Source organism: Danio rerio, chromosome 1 (assembly GCF_052040795.2).
Source record: "Danio rerio strain M-AB ecotype USA chromosome 1, GRCz13ab, whole genome shotgun sequence".
In the NCBI taxonomy this organism is placed as follows: domain Eukaryota; kingdom Metazoa; phylum Chordata; class Actinopteri; order Cypriniformes; family Danionidae; genus Danio; species Danio rerio.
In genome coordinates this window covers 46,492,381-46,510,687 of record NC_141021.1, presented here as the reverse complement: position 1 = coordinate 46,510,687, position 18,307 = coordinate 46,492,381, and the positions used below count along the sequence as shown (strand labels likewise).

The following is an 18,307-nucleotide window of genomic DNA, read 5'->3' as shown; positions in this document are numbered from 1 at the left end:
ACAATTATTATCACTTGACTTATGCTTGTTAATAATTTATAATGCTCTTAATAATTTAATCACTAGTTATTACCATTTTTAATCATTGCTTGTAAAGCACTTTGGTCAATTCTGCTGAGTAAAAAGTGGCATAAATAAAACTGTCATTGGTTTTATTTTTAACATTTTACTCAACCCATAGTCCCATATCTTCTAAATCCAGTAATTCTTTTCTGCCGCTATGTAGATGCTCATTCTCCTTTCCTCCATTTTAAAGGAATAGTACATCTAAAAATAAACATTCTGTTATCATTTAATCATCCTTTGTGTTTTTCAAACTTGTATGAGTTTCTTTCATCTGTTAAACACAAGATAATTTGAAAAATGTTGGAAAACTGTAACCACTGATTGTAGACTGATGATATTAGGCTATTTGTTTTTTTCCTACTATGGAGGTCAGTGGTTACAGGTTTTCAGTTTTCTTCAAATTATCTTTTCAAGAGTTCACACTTAGCTTATGATTGATAATAAAGCGTACTTGGCATGTCCCGGGAGAGAGCCCTGAGGTCAGAATAGCCTCAAGCCCGGGGCTCCCTCCCATTTGAAGGGCGAGAGGAGAGTTTGAGCTCAGGTAGGTCTCGAGAACTCCCCAGCTTGTGAATATGCTGAGATGTGCCGCCCTATCAGAGAAAGGGAGGAGTAGGGGTGGAAGGGGGGATTCTTCAAGATGAAAATGACTGGAGTAGAAAGCTCTGGTTATTTATAATGTGTCAGTATTCATCTGATTGGTGCAATATACGGAGCTGATGCAGTACCCGCTGTGTTCAGTCATGAGCACGTAATTCTCTTGAAATTAGTTCATAAATAAACCACACTTTGTGTGTTTAACAGAAAAAAGAATCTCATAAAGATTTATAACCACTCAAGGGGAAGTAAATAGTGAGACCATTTTCATTTTAGGAATTTTTGTATATATCCCTGTAATTTCAAAGTTTTGACCTTAATTAGTCTCAATTCAGTTTTCCCACATGAAAAAAACAACATTTTGTCAGAGTAAATGCTGAATTTGACTAAAAGCAGCAAGATGATAGATATGAGAAATATTTTTCGTGGTTGTTTCAGGTAATTTGTTGATTGTTGGTGTTGTTTCAGAAGATGGTGAAGTCAGCGCTGGCCGTTGTGGCTCTGCTGGCTCTAGTGTCCAGGCTTCAGGCGTTTGTGTCCGTCGGAGGAAGCGGAAACACACATGTAACCATCACTGGAAACACTGTTATGGCAAAGATTACAGAGGTTTGTGAAGCAGTGGCTGAAGCAGAAGGAAGAGAATTCAAGCCAACGGTAAGCTTATCCACAAGCATAAACGTAAATAAAAAACACCCTAAATTTACCATCCCAGTGGGCACCTTACCATAAATAACACGTATGAAATGCAAATAAATTTTATGTCAGTTAACTATTTCCCAGCAAAAGTATAACTTTACCATATGGTTCCCGTTTTGGTTATTGTCCCGGGAAATTTATATTTGCAAGGTTTGATGTTAAAGTTATATGAAATTGACACCTGTCAAAAAACAGGTCAAAATAGATCACGAGACTGTCCTGTAAGTAATTGATCTTTGACATGTTTTTCGACGCTAAGGTTAGAAATTAATTGTACTTTCGGGTGAATAAAACATTTATTATTGGCTAACAAGTACTTTTTTTGTCATTATTTTGGTGGTCAAAGCAGTATCAATGTGTGGACGTCAAGGCTTTGATGTCAAAACCGATTTGCCTTTTAGAAAAGATTTTACGTCAGTTTCAATTTGGTGTAATTTTGATATCAAGGTGTGCGCTGGGATGGAAGTGAGCGACTTTTCTTTAGAAGACAAGAGAGCTATTTAAGTGATTATTCATAAATCATGACAAGATGTTGTTTGACACAGGGCTCGTCGGTAGAAGAGCTGCTGCGTGCATGTTTGGGCACGACGGGTGAGGTTTCCGGTGCCAAGTTCCGTACGGCGCTGAATCAGATCTACATGCAGAATGGCATCGTGGACCGGGACTTCATGAACAGTCCATCACACCACTTTAACAATGAGGCCTTCGCTGAGGGACGAAACCTCATCATTCAGGGCTCTGCAGCCATTAAAGCCAACGTCCGGTCAGATAACCTACAGTCGGCCCGCGAAACACTGGGCAGAGTGTGCCATACACTACAGGTGGGCCAGAGGGTCACTCGCACAAACATACCGACAACCTGATTCTACCAAGTAGGACATGTTCCTGCATTAACATCTATGTTGACAACATTCCAATCAGCCAATCAGAATTAAGAGATTTGTTTACAGTTTATGTTAAGTTTAGGCTTATGGTCAGGTTGTTATCCAAGTACTATTGCCCTCTGATTTTGGGAATAATTTACAGTTATGGTTGGGTTTAGGGGTAGGAAATTAGTAAGGATTACATTTTCGAACACAAATGTTCCAGGATGAACATAGACGTTAGGATTGTGGCGACCCCAGATTAATAAAGAGACTAAGCCAAAAAGAAAATGAATGAATAAATGAAATTATGATTGCTACATATTTTTGATATGTTGAGCTCTAACATGGGAGGGTTGTCACGAAAGATCTGGTTCACATAAAAGATCTAAACTTTTTATCACTACTGTGTATCTAACCTCAGAAGCAGCCTTGCACACATATTGAACGGCACTTAGGCGTGCTATCTTGTGGGCTGTTGTATTTGAATTTGAGGATGGGTAGAGATGTGTTCATGTGTCCTCTGAATACAGGTTTCTTGGTTGAGGTATTATACAATATTCTGATAATTTTATATCTTGCACCTGACAAATATCCTGATTTAGATAAAAAAAATTAAACTAATACTGAAACTAATAAAAACTAAACTAAAACTAAGCAATTTCAAAATATAGAAACTAATATAAAAAAACTGTAAATCTGCCTCTAAAAACTAATTTTCAGGAGTTCACACTTAGCTGATGATTGATTATAAAGCTTGTTTGGCATGCTGTCCCAGGAGAGAGCCATGAGCTCAAAACAGCCTTGAGCCCGGGGCTCCCTCTCGTTTGCAAGGCTAGAGGGGAGTTTGAGCTCAGGTAGATCTCCAGAACTCCCCTGCTGTAGTAGCTAATAAACAGAAAGTGATTGCTTTTAAGAGATAACTATTTACTAGGAGCATGTCTATGGTGCCGATTTATTAGTCAATTAACTTAAGTTGCATGTTTTTGGATGGTGGGAGGAAACCGGGGAACCCGGGGGAAACCCACGTGAGCACGGGTAGAACGTGTAAACTCCGCACAGAAACGTCTGCTGGCTTGGTAAGGACTAGAACCAATGACATTCTTGCTGTGAGACGACAGTGCTAACCACTGGGCCACTGTGCCACCCATCTAGGAAAGGAGATGGAGTAGGGGTGGAAGGAGGATTCTTCAAAATGAAGATAGCTGTTATATGGAACTTAGGGTATTTATAATGGATTAGGATTCATCTGATTGATGAATCATAAATTGAATAATGCGGGGCCGGCTGCAAGCAATCATAAGCATGTGATCCTCTCAAAATTAGTTTATAAATACAAACTGAATTTGAAAACAAAAGTCAAAACGAAATAAAAACTAAAACTAATAAAAAATCCAAAACTATTATAACCTTGTCTTAAAGAAAAAGCTTTAATATAATTAGCATTATGTTACATACTAATATGAAGTATTTTTTCAGGACTTTTACAGCCACAGCAACTGGGTTGAATTAGGGAACAAAAGTCCATATGCCAACCTCATCAGACCGGATCTGAATGTGGAGAACATTGCAGGTACATCAGCCAATCTGAATGATTTATGACACAGGCATAAATCACATGTGGGAAATAAATGTGATTACACCATTCATTCACTGCTGTCGTGTCCAATGTTCACATGTAAAACAAACAAAATCAATAAAAAAATCAATTTTAAAAAATGAAAGCTGGAGATTAGTCAACAGAGGTCTTGCAGTATAACTGATAACAGATTACAAATGACTCTGAGCGGCATTGATCTGTGTTGACCTTATCTGAACAGCAAATAAGTGAATCGAGTGTTTTCGTCTTTGTGTTTTAACGGATGTGTGCAGATGTTGAAATGCCAACATGCAGTGACTGTGCCAGTGGTACCTGTACAAACCAACTGCTACCTGCCGTCCTGAATGGAAAGTTTCTCACTTCAGGATACATGGGATTGTTCTCCTCTGACAAACCTCAAGGTGAGTAAACCCAACTATCATGGGCTCACGTGTAAACAATAAAAGCAAGGTAAAAAGCTAACTCATGATCAAATTAAAGGAACTCATGAATATTAAGGGAACCTATAATGAAAGTCATCTTTTGTAAGCTGTTTGGAGAGAACTGTGTGTAGGTATAGTATGTCCACGGTCATACTGGGGTGATATAAACACGATAAGTCTCTTTATTCAAACTTCCTGGTGTTAAAAAGGATCCAAATCCTTCCCATTTTGAGGCCCACTGCAATCTCACTTAGGAATGCTGTTTCTCCGCCCAGTGAATTGATTGACAGCTGTGTATTAACATGACTCCACATGTTAATATAATCACATTTAATAACACATATAATCATATCAACAAGACAGGACATGAACAAACCACTGGGATTAAAAGATCTGTTCAGCGCTCTGTGATCATCAATCATCATCAAATGAAATCAAGAATGAGCTTTACAAGCTTAAAACGTTTAAAAAGCAATGCATGTTTGTAAGAAATTACAGCGATTTACTTCAGCTTTACTTGACCACAATCGTATGTCAGTAGAATTATAAAAAAAGAAGACACTCTTTTTTTCCAAGACACTTGTGGATGTTAAATCAGATTTATTTTGTATATTAATATAACGGATATCCATACATCAGTGGATATTAAAGTGTATCCTGGCACATTTGCGGTGCAAAAATATTGTAAAGTTAAACTTGTGCGCTGTGTGTGTGTGTGTGTGTGTCTGTGTGTGCGTGAACTTTGTAATGACATTGTGGCTCATCGAAAGGCTTTAATTAACTCCACAACAAATACATCTAATAATCATTGGGAAAGTTTTTACTGTAGTATTTCTCACAATCGTTACGTGAAATTCCTTTATGTCTGTCACTGTGCTGTTTATCTGACACAGCCGAGGCGGAGATTAGGACACACTCTGCCAGGGATGTGAGAACAGTGTGTGGGGAAAACCAGCATTAAAGGCACAGGCCACAAAAACAGCTGCATTGTGTTCAAAGCAGAAAATCCAAATATTCTGAAAGCTGTAATAAATAATCGGATAGTTTTTTTGAGCTGAACCTCGACACACTCTGGAGACAGAAAAGACTTAATTTAAATCTTGAAAAGGAGGTAAAATAGGTGCCTTTTAAATGAGGGAAAAAAGTGGGCGTGGCTTGTTTCTTCTTCTGCGAGCTGATTAGATGTAGTAAAGTACGCATTTCATTCAGAAAGATCGGGAAAAGAGTTTCAGGATAGACACCTCCTTCTCACCATTTCTGTTTGGTGTCATAGCAGGGTCAAACCTAACAGTTGGAAGGGCGTGGTTAACATGCTATGTAACACCTAAGACAGACACAATCTGAGAATTTAGCTGAAAACAAACAGGAAGTTCATTTTCACATTTCAACTTTAGATTACAAAGCCATTTTTTTTTTCTTTATGACACGCACAGAGGAATTGTTTACCATAAAACTAGCAATGTAAGCTAACAAAATCAATATGGTATATTTGATTTCATATTAATCGAATCGGTCATTTATGTTTGAAAGGTAAATGCAGCCACGGTGGCGCGTCTGATCTCAGCAGTTCCCAGAATCCTCGAGGTGGGATCAGTAAAGATGAGCGTCTGTCCCATAACTCTAACCAACACAACAGTGCTGTGAACCTGGCGTCTGAAGCCACTCTAGAGCTGCTGGAGGACATTCGTGGAGCTATCGGAAACAAAGACTTCCTGCGGTAAAAGGAACAAATCCTTATGTATGTTTAGATGAATGTACTGAAAATACATTGAAGAGAATCAAAATGTCACAATCTCTTATCAAACTGTTTACACTTTCATTTGAAAAAATATTTATGCACTTATTAAGTAAAAGCGCATCAAATGTGACAGCAAAAATGAAAAATGTATTATTCATTTTTGTTTAAATAAATACCCTTCTTTTGAATTTTCAAGAATCCTAAGAAAAGATACAAAATAAATAGTGAGCAACAATTTTTAACCTAAAAAATAAAAAAAAGTGTTTCTCTGGCACAAAAACAACATTTAGATTTAAAACTTAAATTTTTATAATTTAAAAGGTAAAATTTATGAAAATAGACATTACGTTTTAAAAATGTAAGAATATTCCACACTATTAATGTTTATACTGTATTTATGATCAAATAAATGCGGCCATGGTGAGCATTATACAAATTATGCACATTTGAAAAACAAATTGAACAGTGGTGTGTCCAGCGTTCCTTATAAGTTCTATAAATATAACATTAATGTTCACATTTAATAACTACTAACCAAAACGATTGCTCCTCCATCAGACTGATGGGTATCGCACGCTCCGCAGTGCTGGCTTTTGTGATTGACACCACCGGCAGCATGGCAGACGACATCGCTGAAGCAAAGAGAGTGGCCTACAACATCATTGACACCAAGAAAGGAACTCAGGATGAACCGTCTGAATATATTCTGGTGCCATTCAACGATCCAAGTGAGCACAACAATGTTTAATGCATTTAAATGTTTCAACTTGATACTTTTCATTACTGAATGCAGCATATAACGGGTTCCTGTATTAGTGATGTTTATCCTCTGTAAAGAAAACAGGACGTTAGTGGTAATGCATGGTCCAAGTTAATTTCCATCTAAATTATTTACATTTTTTACCAAAAATATCTTAGGATGGAACATTATTTTACACCTTTTTCCCCAAAGTTAATCGAAACATCAAAGCAGCCAATTTACTTGTATTGAATATGCTATTTGTGTGGCCTAACGTGATGCAGACACAAAAACGACACACCTTTTATTACGCTTTTAGAGTTTGGACCTCTGATTAGAACCACAAACCCAGATGTGATGAAGTCTGAGATCTCCAAGCTGAAAGCTGAAGGAGGCGGAGATATCCCAGAAATGTGCTTGTCAGCGCTTCAGGTACTGTTTTGTGTAGCCTTGTGTAGCCCAGCAAACATAATAGACCTAGTTAGAACTGATGGGGAATACAAAAACTGATGCGTAGTAGTACAAATGCAAAGACTGCATATCCATATATCCAGTGTCTTGTAGTCTTCAGAGCGTCTGAATCATTCAGTTACTGCATAGACGTGTTTACTCTTGTTATTTACCTACTGCAGCTGATATGAAATGTTTCATATCCCAGGCAAATTCTGACTTAAAATTACCCTTATTCAACTGGCGAGATATGTCTTGACAGGAAATGACACAGGCTTCTCCCAAAAGATAATAAGACGATGTACAAAGGGATCATTGTGGGAAACAAATTTCTCAGCTTTTATTTACTGTATCTTTAAGTAAAATATCCTAAATTATTATTCATACACTTCTGAATAATCAATAGAAAGCCTTTTTTGGCTATTACAGCAATCAAACGCTTCATATAATTGCTGACCTGCTTTTTGCTTGTCGCCACTGCTATTTTTGCCCATTCATCTTTATCGATGGGCTGCAACTCTTTCAGGTTGGAGGGTCTCCTTGCCGTCACCCTGATCTTTAGCTTCTTTCACTGATTCTCAATTGGATTTAAATCAGGACACTGGCTGGGCCACTTCAAACGTTAATGCTTTTGTCTGCTAAACATTTTTCACCGTGTGTTTTGGGTTAATTAATTGGCCTGTTTATCAATTAAACTTGTTTTTTCATTAAGATGAACCTCTTTAACTAAACTACAACAAAGAATAGATATTAAAGAGGCCACATGAAGCTATTTTAAAAAGTCTATATTTGGTTTATTTGGTGTACCAGACAGGTTATACATCCTTTTTATATTCAGCTGTTTAGAACAAATTAAGTTGGATTTATTAGGTATGGATTTGAGTGGATCTTCTGTGAAGGGCTGATAATATTTTTTCCAAATTTTAAATAAAAATCTTGTCAATTAAAGCTATTTCTATTTAAAAAAAAAGTCAGAATAACAAATGTTTTGATTTGTCGTGATTGAAAATAAAGCTTTTCCACCAACTATTGGTCATCCCTAATGAGAGTTCTAAATGAGCTCTGTCTCTGTTGGATCCAAAATGGAGTTTAATAAAAAAATTTTTTAATGAATATAGCATGTTAAACTATAAAACTTACAATAACTTTTAATGACTGGCCTCTTTTTACTGCCTTCTTAGTACTATTAGCAGTTTTGTCAACACCTAAACTTTTCATTAAAACTAATAAATCTTATGTCTCTCCCACAGTTGTCTCTGACTGGTGCACCATCTTCTTCCCATATCTACGTGTTCACCGACGCTCCACCAAAAGATACTCACCTGGAGAAAACCATCACCGCCCTCATCCGTAGCACCAAGTCCACTGTACATCCATCCACCCCAGTTATTTTAGCAATTGAGTATTCCACAGTCACTCCATCATTTTCACAATCCTCACCATTTCTCTCCAGGTGTCTTTCTTCATGACCCCATCAAAGAGGAGGAGGAGGGCAGTGGCAGCAGCCTCTACGTTTCAGGTGTATTACGACATGGCTTTAGCTTCTGGAGGTCAAGCTATCGAGGTCCCCAAATCCAGCCTCTCTCAAGCCACCGACATCATTGTGGACACCTCCACTTCAGCACTGGTATGATCAGAAGATTATTTCTGTGGCAATAATGTAAACAACATATGAACAAAATGCTCATAACGTGAAAAAGCACAGTTAGAGGAGTTCATAATTCTCTGAGAGGATATCAGATTTTATTGTCTTCAATTTTTCGACACAACATAAATCAATCCTAATTTAACACTGTACTTTGCATCTTAACAACCTAGCGGACCTTTTAGCCATAGGTTGCCATTTTAAAAAGTCTTATTTTGCTTAGAGTGGTGTCAGGAACACCATTTAACCGTAGTAATTGGTCAAAGAGGGTGACGCGGTGGCGCAGTAGGTAGTGCTGTCGCCTCACAGCAAGAAGGTTGCTGATTTGAGATGTTTACTGCATGATGACCAAAATGGCCTTAAACACCCAGCAGGCACAAGACGTCAACATGATGCCAGATTGATTCTTTACCCCAACGTCGTGGGGACGTATTTTGTTTGGAAATGAAAATCAGAACCCAAAATCAGGCCGATGCCAATGTCCAACCTAAAATCAATGTCTAATCATGTTACAACTTGAAGTTGTGTGGACGTTACCACTATAATGTCTAGCAGATGTTGGATTTTGGTTGCCATACCTGATGAATAAATGTCAGTATTTGACGATAATAAGACATTGGTTTAAGATGTTGGCTCGACGTTGGATTTTTGTCACTTTCTAACACAATCTAAAATCAACCAAATATCAACGTCGTTTGCTGTTGTTATTGGTGATCAAAATAACGTCCTTAGACGCTGGTTAGACGTTGAATTTTGGTCACCTGACATCACAACCTAAATCTAACCTAATATTAACGTCTTATTACATTGTGTGCCTGCTGGCAGAATGTTACATTTACACACACATGCATAAATTACATGTAAATACATCAGATTTTTTACACCGTAATACTCACTGCTCTTGACTACTTTTGAAAGGGCTACTTTTTACTCACACTCATAGTTTTAGGCAAGTAATGGTACTTTTACCTTTAATATGATTTTTCAGTACTCACTCCACCACTGGAGCCAGTTTAATTTTACCATAGTAAATAGGGTAGAAAATCTTAATCTGAATCATGCACAACATGAAGTTGTGTTTATTCTTTTTCCCAAGTGTCTTTGAATATATCAAATATATTTTGGAAATGAGGCACTTGAGGTGTGTAAAGGTTTTATTAATGAAGTCCAGTGGTCTAGAGGGCATTTGAGAAAACACAGAGCAGTGGAGCTTAATAAAGTAAAGATATTTTTAAATATTTCTGATTTTTGAAGATCACATTGTCCAGTGTATTTTTTGTTTATAATATTTTTACATTTATGAAGGTGCTGTATATTAAACCACTATACAACTATGGGAAAAAATGAACTTGAAAGTTCTTAGTTTATTCTTTGGATTTGTCAGATGATGAAAAATCAATGTCATTCTATCAAATTGATTTTTTAACTCTTCTGAAGTTAAACACTGGTATTTTGCTAAAAACGAACATGTACATGTCTAAAGTCATGGCACATTTTTTGTTGTTTTGTGCATAAAACATGCTCTAAATAGCAACGTGTTTGAGTGAACTTTCAGAAACTACTGATGACATTTCTTCCAAATTTAAAATAAAGATGTCATTCTGAGCCTGTTATAAAATATAATATAATAAAATAACGTATTAATTTTCAGATTACACAATACCAATGTTTTAACCTAAGAAATCAATTTTTGTCCAGAAATGAAGACTTTCTGTTTTTCTAACCAGTTGTCATTTTCTGATAAAAGAAATTTTGTAAATGACAATATTTTCATTAGAAATTTTGATTGATGAATAAAATAAACATTAACATTTTCCCAAAACCATACTAAATGAATCTTCAAGCTGTGTCCTATTTTTTTTCATAGCTGTGCCGAAATAGGCTAATTGTACTATACTAAATGGGATTTTCTATGCTTTATACTCATTATACTCTGAAAGCATATACATTTCCCCTGTATGATCAATGTGTAAATACAGTCATTTTGACATGACTTGAACTCCTATTTGAGTAATTTTGGTAAATATTTGCCAAATATACAAATATACTTCATCTGATAGGTGACCATTCTCCAGCGCTCCAGGAGTCCGGGACGCAAAGAGAGTTTCCCTTTCCTGTTGGACAAGTCTATGTCCAACACTACCATCTACATCACAGGAAGCAGCCTCACATTCAACCTGCACAGCCCTTCTGGTACAGTCATGACACTAAGAACTAAACAAAAACACATTGTGAGTTAAAATAAACATATTGTAAACATGGCACAACTGAAAATGAATACAAATGATCAAAAGTCCATTTTAAATTTTAAGTTTCAGATCATAATTAGAAATGTAAAGTGATTCTTCATTTATTTAGTTATTTTTATCATGCTTTTTTATTGTATACTTTAATGTGTAGTTTCATTATTCTGCTTATTTCTAATATTGATTTAGTAAATTTCTTATTTTCATGTTAGTTAGTTCTAGTTGGGCAAAAAAAGAAAAAAAACAGACAATGTTCGCTTTTTGTATTGTTTGTTGTTGTTTTTTTACCATACCTTTCTAAAAAAATTATCACACCAAAATTAATATTTACACACTCTCCACTTGTTTCAAAGCTTTGCTGGTTTCTTCTGTTGAACTCAAAAGAATATATGTTAAAGTGTGTTATTTTTGACAACACTTCAAACCAAGAGAATCCAAATCTAAATAAATAATTAAATAAATGATAAAAAGTAACAGTGTTTGAGTTAACAGTTAGATGTTTTGAAAATAAATTATTTAACCAAAAACAATAATAACTCTGATGCAAATACTTTTGCTTCCAGGTGTGTCTCAATCTAACTCTGTGGTCAATGGACCTCTGGGAACCATTCACAGAGTGGGAAACCTGCAACGAATCCAGCTAAACGGGAGTGACACAGGCCTGTGGCAGATTGAAATGACCACAACTCAGCCCTACACCGTAAAAGTGACTGGTGAGCCATGATCAAGATTTTAATAATTAATAAATATACAAAGTCAAAAAAAAGTTTTTATCCACTTATAAATGTTGAGATTTTGGCCTTATATAAAAGTGTTCTTTCAATCTAATGTACAGAAACCATCCAAAATAGACCTAAAATAGTTTCTTTTGACACACATTATCGTAATCCAGGCTGTAAAAACCCTTTACTCTAATATTTCTGGAGAAAAAAAAACTATTTTAAAACATTTGTGCTATAAATGCGCACAAATCATTGTAGATTTAATGAAATAATGCAACTACATAAATACCAAACATTATAAAACCTGTAACACCAAAAATAAATTCTTAATGTACTTAATCATTTGGGGTAGTATGATCATAGCTATTAGTTTTGTTGTGTTTAGATCTTTTTATTATGGTATTATAAAGTATGGTATTACAATTTCAGTTTTATTAAAAAAAATAAAGACTTAAAAAATAAACAAAGACAGAAAAGTGTTAGATTTCTTACCCTGTTCACCTGCAGTGTCTTGTCTTATGTATTGAAGTTATATGATTGACCTGAAGAAAACGGCCAATGTGGAAAATGTTTTACAGGTCAGAGTGCGATTACATTCATCTACGATTTTGTGGAGGAGTTCAAAGGACCCCATCCTGGATTTGCTGTCATCGACGGCCGGCCATCAGCAGGTTTGAACTGTTGTCATGTTTAACTTTGACTTTCATTTTCTTGAATGATTTGAACGGACGTGTACTGATCTGCTCTTGATTTAGGCTCACCAGCTAAGCTGCTGTTGACACTGACTGAAGAGAAGGGTCCAGAGGCTCTGGAGGTGCATCAGGTGGCTCTTGTGGAGGTTTCTGGGGAAAAGGTGTCCAATGGGACTGTAGACAAAATGGCCGATGGAGATTTGCTGGTTACTGTGAAAGAAGTGCCTGGGGGAGAGTTTGTGGTCCTGCTGAAAGGAAAAGACAAGACTTACTCCAGCCTGTTCCAGAGGCAGACCACCACACAGATGTCCCAGTCCAAAGTCACCATCAAGGTACCTTTGTGGCACTTAATTTTAAGGGGACCTATTATGTCACCTTTTACAAGATGTAAAATAAGTCTCTGATGTCTCTAGAGTGTTTATGTGAAGTTTCAGCTCAAAATACGCCATGAATAATGTTTTGAAAGGGCTTGGATCCAAATGGTGCAGTTTTGGTGACTGTCACTTTAAATTCAATTAGGATTGTGCTCCTTTAAAAAAGAGGGCCGAGGTACAAATGCCTGTGTGTCAGTATAGAGAACAATGTTTTCAAATAGTCAAACAACATTCACTCTTTTCCCAAACATAACGGTTTGTACAAACATTTAGACACAAATTCCTATATATATATACCAATGATCACACGTATCCTGCTTCACATGTGGAAATTAAATAATTGTATAAATCCACGGTGGATATGTTAGATAGGGTCCGTTTACTAATAATTGTATAGATTTTTTCATATGTATATTCAGATAACAACATCCATGTAATAGAATTTACTCTTGAATTTTTCTGATGTTAATCAATGTGGAAAGTTTAAATGAAAGTGGACCTTTAACTTCTTTTGTTGGAACAAATCTTGATTCCTGATTCTTTTTGTTTCCCCTCAGGCAGTGGCCGACAGCTCTATGCTTCCAGGAGAAGTATTTAAACTTAATTTTACAGTTACGACCAATGGAACTGGCGGTGCCTACACAATCCGTGCCAGGAACGACAAGAACATCCCCATGTCACATCCGTCAACGTAATGTCTCTACAAATCGCTCAGTAATGATTAGCTTAGCTTTTCTAATAAAGACTGAAACCCTATGCCACAATTCTGCTTGTTTGTGATGGCAGGCTCAATGTTGCGAGCGGCGGCAGTGCTCAAGGGACCATTTCTCTCACTCCTCCTTCTGCAACGCTCTCAGGAACCGATGTCACGCTGACCATCGAGGCTGAAGGCCCTGGAGGAGCGGATTCAAACTATGCTGTCCTCCGGCTTTCAGTTCTCTCTAAGGTAAGCTCAGACATTTCTGTGCACCAGCATGTGTAAGGAAATACAATAAATGAGGCAAGTGAATAAAGAGTCATTTCAGCCACAGGTTTATTACTGATATTGCAGTAGTACCATAGAGAAATCATATACAGTTGATGTCAGAATTATTATCCCCCTGTATATTTTTGTATAAATGTTCATTACTAACCTTTCTATAAACATGATTTGATTGATTAAAGTCTGCGATTATATAAAATAAATATATAATGCAACATATATGAACACATACAGCCCCTTACAGTCTCCGATATGTTATCAATTACAGAAAAAGCTACACACAGCATACATTTGGTCCTTATTTGGGTTCAAAAATGACACGCAACATGTAGACCACAGTCAGTGCAAACCTCCCATCTGTATCTTTACTCTTCACCAGCACATGTAACCTCTTGGTAGAAAGTAATTCCATCATTTTTAGTTCATAATAGTCCAAAAGGTGATAATAATAGTTAAACATGGCAGTTTGTTCATGTTTTAGGTTGCTTAAAGAATCATTTGCTCCTTTTTTTTCTGCGTTTTATCCATTTCTGAAAGGATCGGAGATCAGAAGCACTTCAATAATCACTTGCACGTTATTATCTTCAGCCCAAGAAATTAGTTATTTCAAATATAGACACGCACATAAGCTCTCGAGGAAGTGAAACTGATTAAGCTTTAGACGGCCTTGTAAACAACTATGGGGCACAGGGTATATTCTGCTCTTCTTCTTGGCTTTGTGGCTGTTCATCAAGAAGACGACAAGGTTTGTTTGAGCTCGGGTCGACCATGGCTTGTTATTAGATGTATTTATTATTACATTGGAATGTCCCGGCTGTGTATTTACAAATAGAGCTTCCTTTGTTTTCATTTTTCTGGTTGTACACGAGTGTAAACTCATATTGTTTAGCTGCGCATCTTGCTCCACCTTTTGGTACCCTCTTGTTGTGCTAGGTACCCTTTCGAAAGGGTACCCAAAAAGTGGTACGGTACGATTCGGTTTGCTTTTTGGTACTTTTTAACAGAGAAAACGGCCAAAAAAGCATACCTAATCGTACCGTACCATAATTAGGCAAATCATTGTATAACGATGGTTTCTTCTGCAGACAATTCTAAAAAATACAGTTTAAGAGGGCTTATAATATTGACCTTAAATGTAAAAAAAAAATAATAAACTGCTTTTATTCTAGCCGAAATAAAACAAAATGAACTTTCTCCAGAAGAAAAAATATTATCAGACATACAGTGAAAATTTCCTTACTCTGTTAAACATCATTTTGGTAAAAAAAAATTGAAAAAAAAATATAATTTTGACTTCAACTATAAAATTATAGCTTATGTTTGATTATATATATGCACATATTTGTAATTCTGATTCTGATTTCTAATTCAGATCAGTGAAAAATATATGTAAATGGACATTTTTTTTTTTTTGCTATATTTTGAAATACATGTTGTATTCATATGTATACAAGCATGAACTTATGTGAACCATAAATCCATAAGAGTACATTTTGGGAGATTGAGGTTTATATCATCTGAAAGCTGAATAAATAAGGACAATGTTTGGCTGAGATACAACTATTTAAAAAACTGGAATCTGATGATTAAAAAATACAAATATTGAGAAAATCACCTTTATAGTTGTCAAAATTAATTATTTAGAAATGAATATTTCTGACAAAAAAAACTTCAGAATAGCAAAAACAACTCTTTTTTTTATTTAATTTTTTTTATTAAATTTTTTTTGCGGGGGGTGTTTTATTTGCAAGTTTGGATTGTTTTTTTTTTGTTTTGAACGTTGTTTAACTTTCATTCATTCATTCATTCATTTACATAATGTGCATGCAACCTTATCTTGCTGTTCAAACCCACTCTTTATTCCCCATCCAGGTGACTGACTTGACGCCTCCAAAATGCTCAATTGTGGACGTCCAGGGTGTTTGCTACGCCTCTGCTTGCAGCTCGTCAAACTGGGAACTGTCTGTCAACATCACAGACGGCAACGGCACAGGCATCCAGAGCATTTCCATCCAGCAGGGCAGTGGAAACTTCACCCAGAAGGTAGCGGAGGATGTAGTGATGGGTCGTTACGAGGCCTCTTGTTGCTCAACTTCTGTGACTTTGTCCGCTGTCGACAAGGTAGGGAATGTCGGCAGATGCAGTTACAACATGAAGTCTGGCACAGGGCCTCGTCTTTTCACCATGTCCATTCCTTTATGGGCATCTCTGCTGTTGTACGTGGTTTTGCGCGATGTGTCTTTGTAATGATCAGGAGAGTTCATAGCAAATACACAATGCTCCAATTCATCTTTATTTTTAAAAATATGAAGTATTTTCAGGTATGGAGGACAACCAGTGAAGAATCATGCAGCTTATTTACAACCTACAAACACGTCCAAATAGATGAAAGATTTATGAGTAAATAAATATATGTATGTATCAGGATTTATGCATATTTATGGTGTCTTGAGAAAGCTAACATACTGTTATACTACATTAACTTTTTCTTCTTTTTCTCATAATTTTTATATGCATCTCCTCCTAGACCGTCCATGCTACAAACACCAAACTTACTCCAGATCTCCACACTGGTCTGACTCGGGTTGCTATATCTTTAGGAACTGATCTAACTTACGGTTTTCCGAAAACTGACCTGGAAAATTCTGAAAAATCTAATTGACTTAACATTGGACCAAACTTTGTGACCTCATAACTTTGGCCCAGACTGTCATACAGATTTAAGGTTGAGCTCATTTAACTCATTTAACTTACTAATGACATACCAATTCATACTAGAAACATATCAATCCATGCTAGAAACATACTAACGACATACCAATCCATACCAGAAACATACTAATCCATACTAAAAACATACCAATCTATAGAAACATACTAATCCATACTAGAAACAAATAAATTCATACTAGAAACATATTAACGACATAACAAAACACACTAGAAACATACTAATCCATAGTAGAAACATACTAACGACATACCAATACATACTAGAATCATACTAATTCATATTAGAAACAAATCAATCCATACTAGAAACATACTAATCCAAACTAAAAACATACCTATCTATAGAAACATACTAATCCATACTAGAAACAAATCAATTCATACTAGAAACATACTAACGACATACCAAAAACACACTAGAAACATACTAATCCATACTAAAAACATACTATCGACATACCAATATACACTAGAAACATACTAATTCATACTAGAAGCATACTAACGACATACCAATACACACTAGAAACATACTAATACACACTAGAAACATACTAATTCATACTAGAAACATACTAGCGACATACCAAAACACACTAGAAACATACTAATCCATACTACAAACAAATCAATTCATACTAGAAACATACTAGCAACATACCAAAAACATACTATAAACATACTAATTCATACTAGAAGCATACTAACGACATACCAATACACACTAGAAACATACTAATCCATAATAGAAACATACTAATGACATACCAATACATATTAGAAACATACTAATCCATACTAGAAACATGCTAACATTCATGTACTTTCCTATCTATGGCGACTGTTTCAAACTTCTTAAAAACTACTTCAGTTATTTAAACTTTTAAACTGCCTCAAACTTTCAGACTAGACTTTCTCAAGCCATCATAAAGTTTGTCTACGAACTTTACTTTTCTAGTTTTAAATTTGTTTCTATAAAGAGCTATTTGACTGACTCTGCATTCTTATCATATAAATACTAGATTAAAACAGTGTTTTCTTACTTTGGTCCAAATATAGGTGTAATTAGTATATTTCATGCACTCATGTTACAAAAACACACGCATTTTAAATATCAATACATTTTACATATATTTGCATATGAAATATATACAAACATGACTATGAAAGGGATACTTCACCCAAAAATGAACATTTACCACTATTTACTCACCCTTTCCATACATGAGTTTCTTTCTTCTGTTGAATACTAAATAAGATACTTTGAAGAATGCTGAATTAATGAAACCACTGACTTCCATAGTAGGAAAAACAAATACTATGGAAGTCAGTAGTTAAAGGACATTTTTCAAGATATCTTCCTTTGTGTTTAACAGAAGTAAGAATCTCATAAAGGTTTGAAACGAGTGAAGTGTGAGTAAATGATGACAGAACTTTCAGTTTTGGGTGAACTATCCCTTTAAATATGCATTGACAGAAATGGTATACTATGGTTGACATCAGCGTTCAGCTTTCCATATGTAACCTTAAGTACTATGACACTTGGAATGTGTGATTATAAAGCATAATTATGCATCATAAAGAAGTTGTCATATGTTAATCATTTTAGGGTTACGTGTTTGGATTGAGTGATATGGTGGGCGTTGCAACATGTCCATGTAATCTACAAGCAGCTATCTAACCGTTAAAATATAAGCTGCTTGACATAAACCACTTAACATAAACTGGAATTTGTACTCGTA

General features: G+C 35.7%; 1 protein-coding gene across 3 annotated transcripts in view; it reads left to right on the top strand.

Annotated features, from left to right (window-relative positions):
- vwa11 (von Willebrand factor A domain containing 11) overlaps positions 1-18,307 on the top strand; it is a 26,302-nt gene extending 7,995 nt beyond the window's left edge. For 2 of the 3 annotated variants that reach the window (XM_087237489.1, XM_087237487.1), the window contains exons 2-17: positions 1,135-1,317; positions 1,905-2,180; positions 3,702-3,795; positions 4,095-4,223; positions 5,775-5,961; positions 6,541-6,710; positions 7,041-7,153; positions 8,422-8,538; positions 8,625-8,798; positions 10,877-11,009; positions 11,626-11,775; positions 12,363-12,455; positions 12,540-12,808; positions 13,408-13,541; positions 13,637-13,796; positions 15,705-18,307. In XM_087237489.1, the coding sequence (XP_087093615.1) occupies positions 1,135-1,317; positions 1,905-2,180; positions 3,702-3,795; positions 4,095-4,223; positions 5,775-5,961; positions 6,541-6,710; positions 7,041-7,153; positions 8,422-8,538; positions 8,625-8,798; positions 10,877-11,009; positions 11,626-11,775; positions 12,363-12,455; positions 12,540-12,808; positions 13,408-13,541; positions 13,637-13,796; positions 15,705-16,079 (2,757 nt within the window). In that variant the 3' untranslated portion in view covers positions 16,080-18,307. Of the gene's footprint in view, positions 1-1,131; positions 1,318-1,904; positions 2,181-3,701; positions 3,796-4,094; positions 4,224-5,774; positions 5,962-6,540; positions 6,711-7,040; positions 7,154-8,421; positions 8,539-8,624; positions 8,799-10,876; positions 11,010-11,625; positions 11,776-12,362; positions 12,456-12,539; positions 12,809-13,407; positions 13,542-13,636; positions 13,797-15,704 lie in introns of all 3 variants that reach the window. The other variant, XM_087237488.1, reaches the window with a different exon arrangement.